A 22,912-nucleotide genomic window follows, 5' to 3' on the forward strand; every position below is an offset into this window, starting at 1 on the left:
TACATTTAGCGTGTAGTTGTGTGAGGAATGCCAATAATGCAGTAATCAGTTACCTCCCATGGTCGCTGCGAGACTGGCCGAGTTCCTCCAGAATTGGTGTATCACCGAGTCTGGAGACTATTGTGTTTCACAGCAATCAATTTGTACCCAGCAAGCTACCCCAAAAACCATTGTGATAATTGCTTCATTGCCTGTTTCTTAGTGATAATGCTTGAGGAATGAATTTGCCCAGGGAAAGCTCCACATTTTTTTGACATACAGCATGGTACAGGCCATTTAGACCCACGACTCTGTGCTGCCCAATTTATACCCATAATCTATACCCCGGTATGTTTTGAATGGTGGGAGGAAACCGGAGCCCCTGGGGAAAAGCCACACAGTTACGGGAGAATGTACAAACTCCTTACAGACAGTGTGGGATTCAAACCCCAGTACCAATCGCTGGTGCTATAAAGGTGTTGCGTTAACCGCTACACCAACCATGTCACCCTTCTTTGAAATAATGCCTGTGGGTTTGTTTCACTCCACTTGACAGAGCAGTTTCAAGTTCAAATTTATTATTATCTGATTGCACAAGTAAAACCCAATGAAACAGCAGGTGCAAAACCATGAAAACACGCATCCTTAAGATCGCAATCAAAAGGTAGCATCTTCAAATGTGTTTTATTCCCTCAGAACTATATCAAAGTGTCAGGTCAGATTTTGTGCTTGGACTCTAAATTCAAACATTCTTACTCAGAGGCAAGAAAGCTGTCATCAACTACCAAACGACTCCAAAACAAGATCCATGTTTCAGCATGTGGGTGGGTTTCATTTAAGAGATTGAAAAGTGTAACAACTTTTGGCGTATGTTCATCTGCAGAGAAAAGGAACTTGCTCAATAGTGATGGGGTCCAGAAGCTCTGCACTTCCAATACTATAATTTTATTGATGATGATACATTACCAGAGAATTTCACAACCCCACGAGCAGTAGAACCTCATGAACATCAGTAAGAGAATCGTTGGACCGGAAACTTGCTGCTGAAAGGAATCTTGAGACATCCAAACTTCTCTCTATTTCTTTGAATCTGGATTTTCTATAGGACTCTTGCAATTTACTTTAAAGTCTTTTATTTACTCTTGCATATTATATATGTTCAGGAGGTCAAAAAAAGGTTCCCTGTGTGACTGCTTTCATGTATTTCAAAGAACAGTGTAGAGGTAATGATAAACTCTGTGTGATTGGAACAGACTGCAGTTTGACTATGACATTTGTATTCTCATTCAAGTTTATTATTATCTGACGACATATTACAACCCAACGAAACAGCATTTTTCTGGACCATCCTGCGTGCATGCATGCTTGCGCACACACACAAAACAGGGTACAAAATAACAACATATATATATATAGATAAAGATATAATTTAAAATAAATTAATATAAATTTTATTTTTGGAAGGAATATATGGATCGGCACAACATCAAGGGCCGAAGGGCCTGTACTGTGCTGTATTGCTCTATGTTCTATATACCTTTGGGATGATCTACTTGATGACAGAACATTGTTCATCAATTTCACAGCTTGCGGGAAGAGCTATTTTCTAGCCTGGTAGTCCTGATTTTGATGCTCCAGTTCCTCTTTCTTGATACTCACAAAAATACTGTATGCTGGATGAAAAGGGACTTCTATTATTCTTTGAGCCATGCTAAGCAATGCTCTGGTAAATAATCATCAGTAGAGGTGAAGGAGATCCCAGTGATCTCCTCGGTTGTTTTGATGGACCTCTGTATTGACTTCCAGTCTGATGCTTTGCAGCTACTGTTACCACATCATGTACAGTTGTGCTATATAATGTTGTCAAGATGGGACTGGTAGCCTTGCCTTTCTGAACCTCCTTAGGAAGTGTAGGAGGTGTTATGAATCCAGAATACAGTAGGTCCCTCTTTCTTTGCACACCAAGGAATTTTGTGCAGTCCATTCTCTCCATGATAGAACCATTGAGGAGAATCATTAACCTTTCTACTCCCAAAGTAAGAAATCATCTCCTTTGTCTTGTCCTCACTGAGACTCAGGTTATTGTTTCTGCACCATTTTACAAGCCTTCTGACCTTCTCTCTGTGAGGCGATTCATCATGGTTGCCGATGAGGCGAACGACAATTGTACGACCCACACACTTGACGATTTTGTTACAACTGAATCTGGTAGTCCAGTCAGGAGTCAGTAGCATGAACAGCCAAAGGCGAAGAACACAGATCTGAGGTGCACCAGTGCTCAGCAAGATGAGGCGAGCCAATCCAGACAGACTGGTCTTTTGGTCAAGAAGCCCAGAATCCGGTTGCAGAGAGGAATGTTGAGTCCTACTCTACTGTTTTTCTGTAATGGTCCAGTACTGTGGATTACAGACAATTCAACATTCGAGGATTGCTATATTGCTTCAACTTCCTTTGTAATTTTATTAGTCTCTCTGGAGAATGTGTGGAGCTTATTCTTCTTCCAATATGCATTGCATCATGGTTTGTTGGATTTGATCTTATCTGAAAAGTTGCATCTTTTGTTCCTGAGAGACCTGTAAAGTATCAATGGGTCGTGTATAGTCCTGCTTCCCAAATGGTAACAGGTACAACTTTATCCAATTTTCATTGAGATTTTGAATCTGGGAAACAGTTAACATTACAAGAAGTATTTATGGACATTGGTATTGGTAAAATTCTTGATATCTGTGCCTAATTGTGTAAAACTGTAAGACAAGTTTTTTTTTCTATTTCAACTTCCAACTGCTGGGTAGAATTTTGAACACAAGAGACCATTTTGTTTGATTCTGCTGACGATGTACTAATCCATCTCTTATCCTTTGGAATAAAAAATGTTCATAATTGATCTTCATTAGATGTCTTCCTGCATTTCTAGCTTCACTGCTATGTCATGTCATGTTTCTATTCAAGAAGACAATACGCATGCCTACTTTATTTAAAATTCCAGATTAACAGAAAATGTTTCTGACAGTTGAGTAATTGCAACATCCATTAGCTCAATTTGTGCAATGGAACTGTGGAATAATTCTTTTAGCAAATAGCCCACAATTAATTAGGTAACTTCAAAGAGTGAAGGGACAATACGAGCATTAAGTGAATACATTTGCTTTTGGTCTTTTGAATTATTCTGTAAGTAACTATATTATGGTGAAAATAAACATGGGAATAGATTTTTTTGTACAACGATATAAATGAAAGGTGTTTAGATAACTTGTTAAAGTCTCCATGGCAACAGTAGAGAATGATTCCATGGTGTTTTATTTTTACCTCTTCATCAGTGAGAGGTTCTGGTGTTCAGGATTTATGAATATATTAAAGTGAATAGTTTCTCTTATCTTGAAATTTTGTTTCTAAAGTTTGATTGTGACCTTTTCTGTTGGGATTAAACTTTGAATTAGAAAAAGGGGGTGAATGGGGTGGGTAGACTCATTTAATGGGGCAGCACCTTTAGGTCACAGCACAAAACTATTACAGCGACCAGGGTTTGAATTAGACACCATCTGTAAGGAGTTTGTATGTTCTCCCCATGCTCTGTATGAGATTTCTCCAGGGGCTCTAGTTTTCTCCTATCCTCCAAGGTATGGAGTTGGTAGGTGAATTGGCACATTACTCGCTGCAGGAGAACATGCTGAGGGATGCACTAAGGCTTGGCACAGTCAGTGCAAGAACATTGTGGAGAAGGAGCACAGTCTAGAGTTCTCCCATTACTGGGCATTGAGGGGCTGAGACCAAGGGGGGGGGGGGGGGGGCGGGGATGCCACAGTGGTGGCAATGGTGTAAATAGAAATTAATGTAATGTACAGTGATAGAAATGTATGGTCATAAAACTTAGGGTAGGAGGAGAGTCAATGGTTTTCCTTATTAATTTATTGTGAATGGTCCTTTTTTGGTAAAATAAAAGTTTCATGGGCAAGAAGGGTCTTCTACCATGCTGAATTGTTTTAAAAAAATTAACAAACCACTATATTTTTTTGGTAATTTTTTATTTATCGCACTATGAATCATATCAACCAAAATATTTACAGATGTTTCTAATTAAATATGCAGCGACATTTTCTCTTTTTTCTCCCCCATCCCTCCCTCCCTCCCACCCCTCTTCCCACCCCCCTCCAAAACCTATAAATATTGAACATATAAAATACAATGAAACTAACATCTTCACACAAAATAAAAACAAACAAGAAGGAATTGTCATCTACTTTTAAATATTAATTCTGATTGTGTTTATCTTTTTATCATTTTAGGTGGTGGAGATCTGAGGCCGGCTCTTTCTGTTATGTTTCATGTATGCTTCCCAGATTTGTTTAAATAATGTAACTTTGTCTTTTAAATTGTATATATGTAATTTTTTCCAATGGAATACACTTATTCATTTCCATGTACCATTGCTGTATTCTCAGGCTCTCTTCCGATTTCCAAGTTGACATAATACATTTTTTTGCTTCTGCTAAGGCTATCATAATGAATCTTTTTTTGTTCTTTTAGTTAATAAAAGCCTTGGTCAAGCTTCTTGACCAAAGATCAACAAATCTTTGGTTCTTCCGACACGCTCTACATCTGGTAAGTTTTGTGTTTTTTCCACCTGATTCATTACTTCCAGGAGAGGTGGAATTAATAACTCTTTAAACGTTTTACAAAATTCTATTGGAAATCCATCCTCTCCTGGTGTTTTATTGTTCGGCAGCTTTCTTAATATGTCCTGTACTTCCTGTTTCAAACAGTTTTATCAGTTTGCTTTGATCCTCTACTTGCAATTTCAGCAATTCGATTTTAGCTAAAAACTCTTCTATTTTATAATTTTTCCCCTCATTATCGGTTCAGTATAGTTGTTTATAAAATTCCTTAAAGTTTTCATTAATCTCTATTGGGTTGTATGTGATTTGTTTGTCCTTTTTCCTTAACGCCAATATAGTTCTTTTAGCTTGCTCTGTTTTAAGTTGCCAGGCCAATATTTTATGTGTTTTTTCTCCCAATTCGTAATACTTTTGTTTTGTTTTCATTATGTTCTTCTCCACCTTATATGTCTGTAATATTTCATTTTTTTGTCTGCCAACTCTCTTTTTCTTCATATACTCCCTTTTCACAAATTCCTTTTCTGTACTTACTATCTTCCTTTCTAGCTGTTCTCTTTCCTGATTGTAGTCCTTTTTCATCTTAGTAAACATAACTTATTATCTGTCCTCTGATGAAGGCTTTCATTGCATCCCACAGTATAAATTTATCTTTTACAGATTCTGTGTTTATTTCAAAGTATGTTTAAATCTGGCATTCAATAGATTCTCTAAATTCCTGCCTTTTAAGTAGCATGGGGTTTTACCTCTATCGATATGTTCTTGGTGGGATGTCCTCCAGTTCTATTGATAATAATGGGTGAATGATCAGATAGCAATCTAGCTTTATATTCAGTTTTTCTAACCCTCCCTTTAATATGGGCTGACAACAAAAACTTATCAATCCTTGAGTATGTTTTATGCCTACTCAAGTAATATGAATATTCCTTCACTTTTGGGTGCTGTCTCCTCCATATATCCATTAGTTTAATTTCCTGCATTGATTTAATCATAAATTTGGCTACTTTATTCTTTTTGTTTGTTATCTTTCCAGTTTTATCCAACACTGGATCCAAATTAAGGTTAAAATCCTCTCCTATCAGAATGTTTCCTTGTGTTTCTGCAATCTTCAAAAAAATATCCTGCATAAACTTTTGATCCTCCTCATTAGGCATGTATATATTGAGCAAATTCCAAAATTCTGAATATATCTGACACTTTATCATTGCATACCTTCTGGATGGATCTGCTATTTCCTCCTCTATCTTGATTGGTACATTTTTGTTAACTAATATAGCTACACCTCTAGCTTTTGAATTATATGATGCTGCCGCTATGTGTCCTATCCAGTCTCTCTTTAATTTGTTATGATCCACCTCGGTTAGATGCGTTTCCTGCACAAATGTTATATCTATTTTTTTCCTTTTTCAGTAAATTTAGTAGCCTCTTCCTTTTAATTTGGTTATGTATTCCATTAATGTTTATAGTCATATAATTCAACGTGGCCATCTTATATCTTTGTTTTCACTTCTTTTCCGCCTCCTCGTCATCTTCATCCCCTTTTTTCCATATGACAACACACTTAAAATATGAAATACCCCAACAATCCCCACAAGCAATAACCTTTTAACCCTAAATGAACCCCCCCCTCCTTGGATTGCCCCTTGCCCTTGTCGGGCAACCACAACTCTCCTTTCCATTTGGTTTGTGATCATACTCGCAAGCGTCAACCGATTTCACAGTGACGGTTATCCTCCCCCCCCCCAGAGAACACTGTTTTTCTATACATATAACAAAGCTCTCTCTTTCCCCCCCTTCTTTCCCTTCTCTTTTTCATCTTTAAGTCTTTATATATACACATTATCTTTACTTTATATTATCACATATTTTTGTATATTTTATTGCCAGTCTTCCTTCTTGTCACTCCTCCTCCTCCTCTCTTCTCCTGTTCTGCAAACATTCTGCAAATTCTTGGGCTTTCTTTGGGTACGAGAACAGCCTATTCTGTTCCCCAGGGATAAATACTTTGAGTACTGCTGGATGTCTTAATATAAAGTTATAGCCTTTCTTCCATAAGATTGTTTTCATCATGTTGAATTCCTTCCTCTTCTTTAAAAGTTCAAAACTTATGTCTGGATAAAAAAATATTTTTAGTCCTTTATATTCCAACGGCTTATTGTTTTCTCTAACTTTATTCCTTGCGTGCTCCAGTATGTTCTCTCTTGTCATATATCTTATATGAAGAAGTTTTACCAAGATGGATCTCGGTTTTTGGTGTGGTGGCGGCTTCAGTACTAGCGCTCTATTTCTTCATGTAAATCTGTTGTTCCCAACACCTTCGGGATCCATCCTTTTATAAATTCCTTCATGTCTGACCCTTCTTCGCCCTAAGAAGATAAGCCCACTATTTTTATGTTGTTTCACCTACTATAGTTTTGCAATATGTCAATTTTCTGGGACAATAAATCTTGTGTCTCCTTAATTTTTTAGTTGCTTTCTTCCAATTTCCCTCTTAAAATCATTTATTTCCATTTCTACAGCAGTTTCTCGTTCCTCCACATTTTCTACTCTTTTTCCTATTTCTAAACTTTGCATTTTGATTTTAGCTCTTTTCATTTTTCTTTTAATTGCACTAAATTTGAATGATAGCCATTCTTTTAATGACCTCATTTGTTCTTCAAAAAAGGCTTTATCTATATTTTGTCCATCTGTTTTACCTTCTTTCCTGTGAAGATCTTGGTCTTCTTCCTCCTCTTCTTCTGTGTCTGTATCTTCTTCTCTGTATCTGTGTATCGTCAGCTCTTTCTGATGAGCCACTTCTGTGTCTTTAACAGGGCTCCAGTTGCTGGGCCTCTTGCTCTTGGGCCTCCTGTCATAGGCCAACCTGCTGCTGGGCCTCCTGCTGCAGGTCGTCCCGTTGTTGGTCGCCCTGTCTCTGTTTGCCCTCTTCCAGCCCCTTGTTCCTTTTCTCAGCGCTCTTATGCTCTTCTTTACTGTGGGCTTCCCCCAGCTGAGCACCCCAGTGCTGGGCGTCCCTCAGCTGTTCAGCCCACAGCTGACCGCTCCTCAGCTGGGCCCTCCCTTCTGCCGGCGTTCACTTTTTCTTTTGCTCGCACACTGCGCATGCGCGACTCCTCACGCATGCACAGTTGCACACCTTGGCTTGACTTTGAGAGCCATTTTTGAAGTCCGCCGGTCAGGAGGTCACCGCTCCTCCTGGCACTCACCAACTTCAGAGATCGGTCGCTCCTCTCCACGGTGGCTTCCTTCTCCAATGTGCAGGTAAGGTCGTCTTCTTTTTTTCTCTGGTGATTTTCCTTCTCTTTTCTCTGTTATTCTTATTTTCTCTTGTTTGGGTGCCATCTCCTGGCTCTTCTTTGTAACTTTATCTTCCTTTTCCTGTGTTTTATGTTGATTGAGCTCTGTTTTTTTTCACACTTTTTTTTCTTTTCTCTGGAGAGGGCTGGTTCTACTCGACCAGCCACGACTCTATCACGTGACTCCTCCCCAAACCGCTATATTAATGGAAACTGGGTGTATATATCTCAGCCCATCAATAAGAGTGACAGCTTGCCTTCTTGATATGCGTTGCACCAGCAAACCAACCTTTGGCGATACATGTACAAGCACTCCCAGTCACTGCACAATTACATGATCACCTTAAATAATAATCTGATCTATTTTTCCTTCCAAAATGGATGACCAAAATTATAGTCCATCTGCCAGACCCCGTCATCTCCATCCCTTATCTATATCAGTCTTCAGACTCTTTACCTCTACACAATTTGCATTTCCATTTAATTTCATCTCATCAGCAAACTTAGATACAGTGCACTTGATCCCCTTTTTAAAATCATTAATGTATACCGTGAACAGCTATGGGCCCAACTCTGACCCCTGTGGCACTCTATCACCACTGATTGTCAACCAAAGAAAGATCCATCTCTCTGTCTTCTCTTGGTTACCCAATCCTCGACCACTGCTAATGCATTCCCACCCAACTCCATGAAACTGGAGGTCAATGTTAATGCCATCTGGGTGGTGGGCACCCAGGTTGAAGAGGAGGTGTTGTTCCTGTCCTATCCATGCCCTTTTGTCTGTTGGTATAGGCCCCCTCCCCATTCTTTCCTTCTCCTCACCCTTTTAATTCAGGCGCCTGCCTGCTTTTTACTCACACTTGAGGAAGGGCTCAGGCCCGAAACCTGGGTGATATTTCTTGACCTCCAGTGGCCGTTGCCGGGCCTGCTGAGTTTCTCCAGCGTTTCTGTATTGTTGCAGCGTCTGTAGACGCTCGTGTTTCACTCCGAGAAGATGGTTTGTTGAGTTTGGGGATCCTGGGACTATCTCTTCCAAATCCCCACCAGGGCCCGGGATCCAGTGCTCGCTTTTGATTTGCCAGGGTCTTGGTTCCTCTGCTCCCTTCCACTGCTGCTCCCACCCGTTTCCAAGCACAACCGAGCCCCGAGCCCATTTTCCTTTCCAACTTGCCGGCGCCTCGGTCCCGCGGACGGGGCTCCCTGGCCGTGACCATTATTACATGGAGAGCGAAGGCATCTCGTCCAATGGCTTATTCTGAAGGTACTTAAAAGACTCTGGAGAAGAAAGCGGTCACCTTTCCTCGTCTTGTCGCCAATGTCATTCACAACATTGAAGGCGTCCTATTGGTGGAAATGGACGTCGTCCTGGATACATTTGTTACTCTTGGCACCGGGAGACTTCGCTCTCACGGAAACGCGGCGAAATACAGTTCATGTTGCACATGAATTCAATGCGTTATCTTGAATGAATCTCACGTTGCGCGGGTCAAGATTTGCATTTATATGTGGAGCGGATTGAAAGTTTCAGGGCGAAGATCTTTCCTCAGAATCTCACCGACCCTGAATTCCGTTTCTCTCTTCACAGCGGCTGCCCGACAGCAGGGTTTGTATCCAGTTCCGAACTTTGCAGCTCGTTTCTGCTATGGGGAGGGGTCTCCGGGGAATGAAACGATATTAGCTGCAACCACGAACTGTTGTTTGACTAAGTCTAACTAGGCCAAAATCTTGATTTTGGCAGAGCCCCATGGATGAGGAATACGTCGACCAATTGTTGCAAAGCCAGGCGAAAGCGATAGTAGCCCTGGTTCTGGAGAACGCCAAAAGGTACTGGGGAGAACAGATGAGGAAAGAGGGTAAGGAAAAGACCCTTCCTCACACCTTCAACTAATGCACCATATCGCAGCTTTAGAAACTCCTGAAAGTGGAAGAGAACCAAGGTTTTAGGAGTAACTTGGAATTTGATAGTGTTTTTCAAAGCCTTTGGGGAGCTTCCATTGAACGAGACGCCAGTCTCGTCCCATTTCACCCACGCCCCTATCTCCACGTCCCTACCTATTGAACTTGAAAGGTGAAGCCCATGCCATTAAGCTTGTGCAAATGTACCCTCCGGGTGGGGATCCACTCACACAATTAAGACTCGGAGACTTGATCCTTCTCCCTCCTCCCACAGTAAAGGCTGACTGGGCCCCTTCGAACTAATAAGATTCCATCGGGCCTAGGACGACAAGTGAGAATTAGAATACATCTCAGGAGTAATTATAATTATAAAAGGGAAAGTATTTAATAATAATCAGGGCACATAGTCCTTAAAGCATTCAGATGGTCTTCTTTCTCTTTTGGACCGGCTCGGCATGGATAGCTGTGCCACTCTTTGCTGGGAACTCGTAGATAGTTGGGTCGGTGGTCAGTTCGGCAGCAACTGCCTACCTTCGCTGACCTTCAGCGGTGACTGCCCACCTTTGCTGCCCTCCTGGCTGTGTCTCAGTTACTGGACTCCTCGGTTCGCCACCATCTCTGCCTCCCACCCCCCTCCCCCCACTTGGCCTGAGGGGGTGGGATGTTTGGGGCAGGGCAGGTCTGGTTCCACCTCCTCCAGTTCATGGACCTTAGTGTCAGTCGTTGCTTGTCATTGGTCAATGTGTCACTTCCACAATCTGTCCCCCACTTGAACAGAGTATGAACAGGGGCTCAATGTTTGTAAGATTACTCCTACCACCCATGGGTCTCTATAATGTCTATAATCTTGTACCAGAACCCTCTCATCCACTTCCAATGTTCTAGGTGAGCTTTGTGGCGATGCTGTTTTTTTTACAATCAGAGACCCAGATTTGGATGAACTGTGGACAGCCTGGGCTGCAGGTTGTGGCCAAACATTAGTACTCCTGTGGCGTGTTTCTGAACCTCAATAGGAAATCTGCGATTTTAGCGTGTCCAGGAGGCATTTAGAAGTTTCATGGTTTTCTTTGCTTCTTTTGAATGTTTGTACAAAATGTTCTGCCTCCCCATTAGTATTTGGGTGAAAGGGTGCAGACAAAGTATGTCTGATATTGTTGTCATGCATACATTTTTTTAAATGTTCAGATGAGTGATAAGGCATCTGCTCTGCTGATGAGTGCTCCTGGTTTATATTTTATATCATAGTTAATACGCCTCTAGTAGCATGGCCCATCATCGAATTCTGGCCATAGCTAATTCTGGCATACCTTTGTGTGGCCCCAGGATTTAACTAAACAGCTTCTTGTCTGTGATCAGAGTGAATTTTCTTCTGTAAAGATATTGGTGGAATTTTCTTACACCAAAAATTATTGCCAGTCCTTAATTTTCGAATTGGGTGTAATTGCGTTCGCTTGTGGTTAATGTTTGTGAAGCAAACGCTACTGGTTGCTCACCTTTTTCTGTGATTTGGGATAGTACCGCTCCTAGTCCCACTGGTGAAGCATCCTTGGCCAGTGAAAATTCTTTACTAGGGGTCGTAGTGAATCAACACCCTATTTGTTGATTTTAGAATTTCCTTCAATTGATTGACGGTGTTTTCAGTTTCTGTATTCCAATACCATGTTTGACCTTTCTTGAGTAATTGGTTCAGCGGGCTGCATAGTGTAGGCATATTAGGGATATCTTTTCAGTAGTGATTCACAAGTCCTACGGAGGACTGTAATTCTGATTTGATTGTTGGGTATGGAGCCTTGTGAATGGCTTCTGTTCCTGCTGGATTCATTCACACCCCCTCGTTGTCGATTGTAAACCCAAGATATGTTGCTGAGGGGCACATGAAGACACATTTGTCTTTTCGTTTAGCCTATTGTAGTCTGGTTAAAACCTTTTCAAGGTTTTGTAAGTGTTCACTGTCGTTTCAGCCGTGATGATGATGTCATCTAGGTAACACCCAACTATGAGTCCATGTAGTAATTTATCCATTGTTGCTTGGAAAATCGCAGGTATTGCTGATATTCCGTAAGGCCCGAGTATCGGTGAATAGTTCCAGATGGGTATTGATTGTCACATATTCCCTTGATATTTTTTTTTCCAATTCTATCTGTTGAAATGCTTGTGACAAATCTAGTTTTGTGAATTTTTGCCTTCTGTTTAGTGCTTGGAACAATTCTTCTGCCTTGGGCATGGGGTGTTCGGGTATTTTGAAGGTGATTTTGTAATCGCCACAAATGCGAATCTCACCGCTTGCTTTTTGAATGGGTATGATGGGCCCTGCCCAATCGCTGAATTGTATTGGTTCTAATATGTTTTAGTCTGTTTAATTCAGCCTCAATTTTCCCTTTTATAGCAAATGGGACTGTTCTGGCTTTGAAGAATTTTGGTTCTGCATTATCTTTTAATAAAAGAATGGCTTGAATGCCTTTGATTTTCCCCAATACTTGTTGGAAAACCATTGCATGGTTGTTGAAGATTTGGTCGGGAGGTATTGAATGGATTTCCCGCCAGTCTAGGGGAATGTGTTGTAGCCAGTTTCTTCCGAAAAGGGCTGGTCCCTGGGTGTCTACGATGTAGAGAGATTTTTTTTGGTTGCTGTTTGTATTGTACCTGGACCGTACATTTTCCAAACACTTTGATTCTATCTCCTGTAACAGATCTGAAGAGTTATTTCAGTAACTTTTAACCAGGAGGCATGGTAGAAAGCATTCCTTTACAGGTAACGGCATTAGGGACCATCTCTGCCTGTGTCTAACTCCATCTTCAGGAGGTGTCTGTTTATTTTTAGCTGTATAAAGATTGCTGTGTTTCCTCCATTTATTCCTCGAACATATAATATCTCAGGAGTTGAAATTTCAGGAGCTTGAAGGTCAGTCGCTGGGCTGTCATCATCGTTGCTAGGTTGCCTTTCTCTCTCTGCAATTGTTTTGTCTTTAGCTGCCTGTTTATTTGCAGACCACCAGTGATTTAGAAGTGGACATTTAGCTTCGTTATGTCCTTCTGTTTTGCAATAGTTGCATTTAGAATTTGTGAAGAAACTGTTTTCTGGTTGGTGGTTGTATTTCCCACAACGAAAACATTGTTGGCGGGAAGACCTCCCGACTAGTAGGTCTGGTTGACCCACATCCAAGTTTTTATCTGCCATTTCAGACGTGCAGGCAGTTCTATATGCAATCTGTAACGTAACGCTTTCATCTATTGCGAATAATTTTTGCCTTGCTTGGCCATTTTCCAGCCCCCTCACTAATCTGTCTCTCAGTGCCTGATTTAGAAACTGATCAAAATAACAGTGGTCTGCCAGTTTGCACAAATTATGCCAGGTATTCACTTACTGTTTCTCCTGGTCCTTGTCTCCTTTCATAGAATCATTGCCTTGCTGCCATAACTGGTGGTTTGGGGCTTAAATGGTTCCTTAGAGCTGTGTATAATTCATTGAATGTCTTTATCCCTGGATCCTCCGGGGCCAGCAAGATGTTAAGGAGGTCAAATGTTTTGCTGCCCATTATACTGAGGAAGAGGGCACGTTTGCGGTTTACTGGACCTTCCACTGGGCTACACAGTAGTGGTTAAACCATTCTACATAGTTATCCCAACTTTCTTCTACTTCGTTGAATTCCCTGAACTTTCCCTCCGCCATCTTTTTTTAAATATATTTTTATTTTTCACAATGTGAACCATATCAACCAAAATATATACAAACATTTCTCATTAAATATACACAGTGGCATTTTCTCCCTTTTTTTTCCCCCTACCCTCCCTCCCCCTTTCCCACCACCCTCCAAAACCAATAAATATTCAACATATACAATACAATAAAACCATGAAACAATGTCTTCACACAATGAAAAATAAACAAGAAAAATGTGTCATCTACTTTTACACACTGAATCAAGTAGTTTTGTCTTATCATTTTAGGGGGTGGAGGTCCGAGGCAAACCCTCTCTGTTATGTTCCATGTACAATTCCCAAATTTGTTCAAATAATATGACTTTATTTTTTAAATTATGTTATTTTTTTCCAATGGAATACATTTATACATTTATTCATTTCTACTCTCAGGCTCTCTTCTGATTTCCAAGTTGACATTATACATTTTTTTGCTACTGGTAAGGCTATCATAATAAATCTTTTTTGCGCTTTATCCAATTTGAGGCTTAATTCCTTACTTCTTATATTACTTAAAAGATGTCTGGAATTTTTGGTATGTTATTGTGATTTTATTTAATATCTGATTTAGATCTTCCCAAAACATTTTCACTTTCTCACATGCCCAAATTGCATGTACTGTTGTTCCATTTCCTTTTTACAGTGAAAACATCTCTCTGATAATGTTGGATCCCATTCTTTTAACATTTGGGGTGTGATATATAACCTGTGTAACCAATTATTCTGTATCATGCGTAACCTTGTGTTTATTATATTCTTCATAGTTCCAGAACATAACTTTTCCCATGCTTCATTTTTTATCTTTATAGTTTAAATCTTTTCCCACTTTTGCTTAGGTTTATAGTTTATTTCATTTTCCTTATCTTGCAGCTTAATGTACATGTTCGTTATAAATCTTTTAATTATCATTGTGTTTGTAATCACATATTCGAAGCTGCTTCCTTCAGGTAATCTCAGTCTGTTTCCCAATTTATCCTTTAAAAAAGCTTTCAGTTGATGATATGCAAACATTGTACCATGAGTTATTCCATATTTGTACTTCAACTGTTCAAATGTTAATAAACTATTTCCCAAAAAACAATTTTCTATTCTTTTGATTCCTTTTCTCTCCCATTCGCTAAAGGAAAGGTTATCTATTGTAAAAGGGATTAGTGGATTTTGTGTCAATAACAATTTTGGGGAAATCAGAAAAGAGCCTGAGATACAGCAATTGTACATGGAAATGAATAACATTGGAAAAAATAACATATAATTTAAAAAATAAAGTCACATTATTTGAACAAATTTGGGAACCACACATGGAACACAACAGAGAGAGCCTACTGTGGACCTCCACCCTCTAAAATGATAGAATGAGAAGACGAAATGAACTGACCCAGTGTGTTAAAGTAGATGATACAATTTTCTTGTTTATTTTCATTGCGTGATGACATTGTTTAATGGGTTTATTGTATTGTATATGTTGAACGTTTAATGAGTTTGGAGGGGGGCGGGAAGGAGGGAGGGAAGGGAGGGGGGAAAAATAACACTGTGTATATTCAAGAGGGAAATGTTTGTGTGTATATTTTGTGAAAAATTTTTTAAAAAAATTTTGGTATTTGTTTTTATCCTAAGTAGATCTTCTTCCATATATTAAGTAAATGATGCAATACTGGTGAGCCTTTGTATTGCACCAGCTTTTCATCCCAGTTATCCTATTTTATCTAATTCTATCTTAGTCCTCCCTCCGCCATCTTGATGCACTTTCACCTTGATCTTTTGGCGGGAATTTGTTGGGGTTGTTAGATAGTTGTTTTCTACCATTCTGTGTTGTTTTCTTTCTCACGATTGCTGCATGGAATATGTGTAGAGTTTGTATCCCATCCTCATTGCCACTGTTGGGTATGCACTCACACAATTAAGACTCGAAGACGTGATGCTTTCTCATCCTTTACTTCTAGTAGACTAACATGGCTACTGACACACAGGGTTTTATATGTATGGACAGGTGACATCAATGATGTGGGCATCATGATGTCCAGCAGAGGGCGGGCTTATGCCCAACCATGTGGGACCCAGAGGAAAATGGCAACTTGGATCCAGTAGTGGCTCAGTGACAGGAATCAAAGAGTAATAGGTAATCAGTATTTTGGGTCTGGTGAGATGTTTGTATTGGTGGAGGGAAGATAAGTCTGAGAAATTTCATGTTGTGCTTGGGAAGGACAAATAAGGCAAGAGAATGGTCATTAATTGACAGGAGGTTGAGGAATGATGGTGACAGCTCGGACTGCATGTCCACAGTTCCGTTCAAGAGAAATGGGTGGATCAGGAAATTAAAGAAGGGTCGCAGGATTCTTCACTTATTGACTCTGCAGTAGATTATAAGAACAGGGTGTGTGTGTATGTTTGGGGGTTGTCGGGGGGGGGGGGGGGGGGAGGGGGAGAGGCAATACCAGAGTTGTATGAAATGTTTGTTAGGCACAGGTAGAATATTGTGTAGAAATCACCACAGTTCAGGAAGTGTATAATAGCCCTAGAGAGATTGCAAGGAGATTTAGAAAGGTTTTCTTAGGTAAAATCATTTTAGTGTTAAATGGGAAAACATTTTGATACCAGATGTTAATGATATTCTCAGTAATACATTTCAGATGGGCAGAGCTTAACTGGATGCAGTTTTTTATATTGCTTTATATATTTAAAATCCAATATGCATGCTTGTATTTTAAACACCAAAGTAATAATTTAACACCGATGCATCTTGGCACTGTGTCTAGAAACATGTGGGCACAGAATAGGTCTCATCTCTGCCCTAAACATACTCCACATATTTGTGTAAAATTGTGGATGTGATAAATGGTGTCTTTAAATGCAAGCATTCTTATTTTAATAAATCACCATTCTGTGTCACATGTCTTCAGACAATATATTTAATCATATGCTATTTTCATCTCTTTTGAAAGGAAAAGGCCCTTTTCAGATGCCTAATATCCAATGGGTGACGTGCAAGGACTTCACTGTTAGCCTTGGGGCAAAACAAATAGAAGAATATATCTCTGTAAGTTTATTGTATGCAGATACAGACTCTTGTACTGTGGCTTTCATCTCCTCCTTTCTTATTATCAGTTGCCTTTTGTCTCAGAAATCCCGTGGAAGCATGTAGCTAACATTGAATTCAAGTGTGGTCAGTCTCTCAGGGGATTCCAAAAACAAATCAAGGTCATTTGTTCTGCTCAGGATGGTAATATATGGTGAGTTAGCCATGTGGGGAATCATGGATTTGGTGGTAAGTTCTAACCAACCTAACCGGTTCTGATGTTGTGGTAATAGTAATGGACAAATTAATAGGATGCAATTACTCCAGAAAAAGTTTCCCTTTCAGATATATTGTGAATGCAGCACAGCACTTCGCAGTGACCCTGTAATAATGCCTCTCACAGCAATGGTGACCCAAGTTTTATCTTGATCTCCACAGCCCTGCTGTCTGTGGGGAGTTTGCATGGTGTCATCGTGACAGTGTATGGGGGCTTTTCATCATGGAAACATAACCTTCAGCTAAGTTGTCTACTCAAGCTAGACCCTTTGCCTATATTTGGCCCACATCCTCCTAAACTTTTCCTATCCATGAACCTGACTAATCGTCTTTTAAACTTTACAATTGTCCTGGCTCTGACAGCTTGTTCCATTTACCCACTGCCCTCTGTGTGAGAAAGGTGCCTCTCAGGTATTTTTTGAATATGTGTTCCCTCCTCTCACCTTAAATTTATCCTGGTAAAAGATAGACTATTTATCGATGCCCCTCGTGATATAAACCTCTGAGTCCCCCTTCAGCCTTGATGTCAAGGGGCAAAAGACCCAGCTTATCCAGCCCCAACTAATAATTCAAACTTTTTAATGAATCTTTTCTGCTCACTTCCCTAATGATAGCTCTCCTTTAGCTGGGTATGAGAACTGCACACAATATCTTGCACAGTTGTACATTACATCCCTGCTCCTGCACTCAATGTCAGTGAAGGCAAGTAAGCCAAATATCTTCTTCGCTATCCTGTCGACCTGCTCTGGTTTCCTCCTACATCTCAAAGCTTTTCTGATTGGTTGGTTAATTGGCTCCTGCAAATAACCCCCAGAGTGGGTGAATGGTTGGAGGATCATGGGAATTTAATGGATGTGTGGAAGAAGAGGTTACAGGGTAACAAGTGGGTTGATAGGATTCCTCTGAGCACTGAACTGGCCTCCTTCTGAACCATAAGGAAACATCGTGTTGTTCTTGTAAAAGTTTCTTTGGTGACCAACTTTTAGAAAGTCTTGTTAATTTATGATAGTTAACATTGCAGTTGTAAACCTTAAAAATAATATGCTGTCAGGGAAATGTTGCCTTTGTACAATACAGTGGGACAGTTCTTGAATAAATCATGTTGGAAAGGAGGTAGGGCAACATTGGAGAGGTATTAAAAGGCATGTCTCTCTCATCAACCAAACCAAAGCACAAATGAACGTGGATGGCAATGAGGAATGGAGGTTCTATGGAACATAAGTGTCTGCAGGTTGGGAGAAGCAATGTTAATGGTGTAAATAAGTGTGACTGTCAACACTGGAAGAGTGTATGATCCAAGCCTTAAAATAAAATTGAAATTGAGTGAGTAGGAAATATGATTTTGTATTCCGACAGATATAAAAAATTGCTACTTTGACCAGACTCGCCATATGGAAGACTTGATACCAGGGTACTCTTTGGCATGAATTCAGTGCCAATTAAAGAACAAATTATGAATTCTGGGTGCCTTTCAGTCCTACGTTCGTGTGCTCATTGATCAAGGAGCACACTTAAACTTTAATGTAATCCTTGCTGCTTTTAGGAAATCCCGCTGACAAGTGCAGGCTTAAAGTTCACTCATATCGAAGAACCGACGGGTATTACTGGATAGTTTGTGGAATCTCATCCCAGCTCGAGCATATCAGGAAATTAATCTGAGGTGGCATGAGTGTGGAAAGGCAAATATAACGCAGCACACTTGCAATCCTGGCAGAAAGTTAATTATCATGTAATTAACAAGTATTGTTCTGTACTCTAACAGACATGGACGTTTTCTAACTGCTGGCTTCACTGTCTGGATTACCTGAGGGCAGAAGAATTGGAACATCACATTAATCATCATTATCGGGTGCGATGGAGTGTTCCAACTCGAAGGAAGCCCATACCACGAGCAACAGCGTCCACCTATTTTATTATTGAAATCTCTAAAGTTAAACCTCCTGTGAGTAAAAGAGTAAAATCCATTCACCCCATTGCTTGGATGAGTTTTCTAGGTTTTATATAATGAACACTGCAGAATTTCTATTCAGCATTGTGGGGTTGTGAGAGTGAATGGGCTTGGTTTATTGTTGCTGATCAGTGGGGCACAGAATCTGGATAAGTAGAGTCAAGAAGGGGCAGAGGGTTGTGTGCTCCAGTGGGAACATTGGGTACTGATCTGGGATGGCTGCCTCCAACTACAAGACTACTGTGGCTTCACTACAGACCTGGGAACAGTCTCTCTGATGACAAAACCACCAGGGACACAGTACAGATCTGGGAGCAGTGTGCTACCACCTAGAGGATTAAGTGTAGATCTGGGATCAGTGACTAAACTGCTCAGCATCTATAGACAGAACTGGGAGTAAGGCTGAAGCTGTTGGGAACCCAAGGGATCAGAGTTTATACTTTGGAGGAACCAGTACAGTCATGATAACAGCCGTATCCTCGAGGGATCCAGCACAGACCTGGGATCAGTGATTTAAAAATTAAACTATTGAGGTTTCAATTCTTGCAATGTATCTTTCCAATGGGGATGATGGCAAAGGTTGAAGATCTTGAGCTTGCTGCCATTGAGGTGATAATAATGTGTCCCTTGCTGACATTCCTGTGATTGGTGATTTAGTACAGACATCTTCCTATTTGCAGTGAATGGAAACCCTCTGATGGATGTACCCAGGAGTGGAGTTTTCACTCCATGATCCCTTGCTCCATAAACTCATCAATGCATGCTTGACCCTCCAATTTGTCTTGGCAGTGGTAATACTCTGAATAACCCAAACTTCTACACCTTTATGTGAATTGCTAAAGCATAAATATTACTGAAGACCTGAAAGTTTAAACTAAAGTAGGCATAAGCACATAAAAATTGATCCGGTCAGTGATGCTCCCTGTAGTTTTAAAATGAATAATGATCAGTTCTTTTAGTGATGTAATTAATATTGTACTATTATTATCTGAATGTTTTCAGGTTTTTCCGGTTGAAGTTTACTTCTTTTTTGAAGCAAACAGACTTCTGCACAGGTAGATAATATATTTATAACTTATAGCAATTGCCTGTGTGTTTTAATTCATTTCCAGAATGTTCTGTTAGTGAGAAGCTCATCATTTATTGCCCATCTCTTGTTGGTGGTCTGCCTTCAGCTTTAACTGAGTTTTGTACAATTTGTTCATCTGGACAATTGGGCATCTAAATTGGCATCGATTTAGAATATAGTGCATCTTCCAGGCAATGGAAGCAGGTTAGCTTCCTGAAAGAACTTTAGTGAGTGAGTTGGATTTCCACGAGAATCAGGCAGCTTTAAGCTAACTTCTTTTGAAGAATTTTATAAGCTAGGCTGTGTTCTCAAAATTATGTGGTGGAATTTGAGTAAGCTTTGTTTCCTTTGTCCCTGGGAACAGAAGTAGCTTTCCACCCAAAATAAAGGAAACAACCATGGGTCATGAAGCAAAATGTTCTGCATGGAGGGGATGAAATGATGCTTAGAGGAGGTGCCAGCACTGTCCAGCTGTTAGATTCTGGCACTGAAGCGCCTGCCATATTTCCACGTGGTTTTTTTTTTGGTTTGTCTTCTTTTGTGAATTTTCTAGTCCAGTTTTACTTCTTGTTGCATCAAATTAGAACATGAAAACCTTTTCAGCATTAGTAATATTAAACAGGATGGCACAAGTTAGTGGAGTGGTTCACCAGCGACCTGGGTTCGGATCCAGTGCTGTCTGTGAGGAGTTTGTATGATCATATCTATGAGTCAACAGCTTTGTCAGTCAGGAGGTACTACAAAGACAGAAGGCAGATTTCCTTCCTTAATGAACAGTGAACCAATTGGGCCACCATTAATGCTTTAGTTCCACATTATTTCATTAATTCAACCCAAATTCCTTTGCAGCTGCAGTGGAATTTAAACTTGCATTTCAGTCATTAATCCAAACAGAAAATACTCAGATTATACAGCATTTGTCGAGAGCCAATTAATTTCTTTTTTTTTTTCTTTTTTTTTGAGAGCCAATTAATTTCTGATGAGAGATCAAGTTAAACCATCAACTCTTTCTCTCCATAGAGGGTCCCAACATACTATTTTCAGCCTTTTAGATTTGTTTCATCTGCAATCTTATTTTCTTTCTTCATGAATTTTTACATCTAACTTATCAATAGAGTACTATCACAATATTTGCATACTATTGAATTTCAAAAAATATCTCCACTTGACAATATATACAAATTCATGAGAACATTACAAACCTTGTCATGAAACAGACAATTGTGGCAATACTCAGCAAGAAACTGAATTAATGCCTTGGATTGATGAGCTTTCATCATAATTTAAGATTTCATACACCCGTTTTTCTTATTGATGAAAACAATGTCTATGTGCCTTACAGGAGCTAAGATATATTTTAATGGACACTCCTTATCTAGCAGATACTGAACTGAATACAGGGAGCTACTAAAAGAATATCAAGGACAAATAGCATATGGAAATGTTTACATATCTGATTTAATTTGCCTAGAGTACTGGTGTTTAATTCCAAATAAATATCCCCTTTTAAGTTTATTAAAAATTGAAAAATATGGAATTCTCTATTGTTTAAAATTGTTGTGGTCTATTCCTGTATTTAGGGTCCAGACCATTTCCAAATGCTTGATTATATTTGGACTTTATACCATTCACTCAAGACTTGTCAATGATTAATTTATGTCACTGACTCAGCACCTTTGTGCAAAAAAGTGATCTCACACACTCCGAGAAGTGTGCACTATGGTTTCCAAAAGCTTGATATGGAGTCATTCACGAACCACTGTTTATAATCAGCTGTTAAACCAAAAAAAATTGAATAGCGGTTGTGTTAAATTATTGGATTTCTAGTTCAAGATGTCATTAGAGATAGACAACCAAGGTGCTCAACACATATTAATATACATTTTGATGCACTAACACAAGGTAAAATTTTACATCTTAATAAGATGAGTAAATGAATGGGAATTTGAGTGAACCCAAGACCACAAAAGTAACCAAGGTTCTTGTAATATTTGAAGTTCAACTTGAAGTATGCTTGAAACCACTTGTACAGAAATGGATTGGGTTGAGAGTGGAGATAGCTGTACAGTTTGAAAATCATTTATCTTTATTAGTAACAATGGGTTCTTCAGAATATTTGCAGTTGATTTTACTAATTGATTCAGGATATTAATGCCAGGTAAAACCGATTTTATTTTTTCAGAAATGTTTAATTAATTGGCTATTTTATCCAGGGATTATACTGAAACCACACGATTTAAAAAAAAAAATCAGAGAACTAGCAGCATTTTTTTTTTGTTTAAAGACCAGGTCAATCAAGATTTAAAGAAAAGTGGCTGAAAGACATCATCGAAAACAAAATTCTATTAATGGAGGATCTGGAGTTTTAGGTTCAAGTGTATATATTTGGAAGAAGCCAAGTTATTTCTGGTTTTGATTTTACTTTGAATAACATTTTAAAAATTATAATTTACACGTTGAGATGGTTCAATGGGGTCTCCAGTTTCTTTCTGCTCTCCTTTTGCCCACATTCCTGCTGTCCATTTATGAATCATGATGTTAATGACAGCAAGTTATTTCATCTCCCTTTCTGAGTGCTGACCTGTTCTTGGACTTGATTTAAAAATTCCAAATGACCTTACCCAAGCAAATCAGGAGTCTTGCTGCTGTAACTACAAGTGTCACCCGTCCATGTTCTTGAGGAAGCGTCACAGCTGCCTTACCCATGACAGTTGTCAATTTTTAAAATCTAGAGCATTTCCTTTCCATATCTTGGAGTTACATGGCCAAAACAAGTCCCCAGATCTTTTGTCACTGGCCTGAATCAAACCAAGTACTTCTTTGTAACTGTGAAAAAAAAAAACCCTGATAAAGGTTTTCTGATTGAGACATCATGGAGCAAGTTTTTTTTAAATTTGCATGATTTTCAAAATTAATAAATGTACAATAATGTATAGAAACATATTTCTGTATCTTTCACTGTTTAAATAAACCAGTTTCAGATCCACACCAATTTCAATCCCGTTGTTGTAGTACGTAACATGAGTGAAGATACTAATTTCCACAGAAACAAATTATTTCCAAATGAGCAATTACTTGGGAAATACTTCCAATTTAAATGTTAAATTTAGATATACAGCACATTAA

General features: G+C 39.4%; 1 protein-coding gene across 8 annotated transcripts in view; it reads left to right on the plus strand.

Annotated features, from left to right (window-relative positions):
* The first annotated feature begins 3,076 nt into the window (after positions 1-3,076).
* akap14 (A-kinase anchoring protein 14) overlaps positions 3,077-22,912 on the plus strand; it is a 36,299-nt gene continuing 16,463 nt past the window's right edge. For 2 of the 8 annotated variants that reach the window (XM_069892655.1, XM_069892659.1), the window contains exons 1-5: positions 9,282-9,488; positions 9,624-9,738; positions 16,420-16,514; positions 18,532-18,711; positions 19,720-19,772. In XM_069892655.1, the coding sequence (XP_069748756.1) occupies positions 9,630-9,738; positions 16,420-16,514; positions 18,532-18,711; positions 19,720-19,772 (437 nt within the window). In that variant the 5' untranslated portion in view covers positions 9,282-9,488; positions 9,624-9,629. Of the gene's footprint in view, positions 3,148-4,503; positions 4,579-9,281; positions 9,489-9,623; positions 9,739-16,419; positions 16,515-18,531; positions 18,712-19,719; positions 19,773-21,128; positions 21,317-22,070; positions 22,257-22,912 lie in introns of those variants that run through there. The other 6 variants (XM_069892660.1, XM_069892654.1, XM_069892658.1 and 3 more) reach the window with 6 other exon arrangements.

This window comes from Narcine bancroftii, chromosome 8 (genome assembly GCF_036971445.1).
Source record: "Narcine bancroftii isolate sNarBan1 chromosome 8, sNarBan1.hap1, whole genome shotgun sequence".
In the NCBI taxonomy this organism is placed as follows: domain Eukaryota; kingdom Metazoa; phylum Chordata; class Chondrichthyes; order Torpediniformes; family Narcinidae; genus Narcine; species Narcine bancroftii.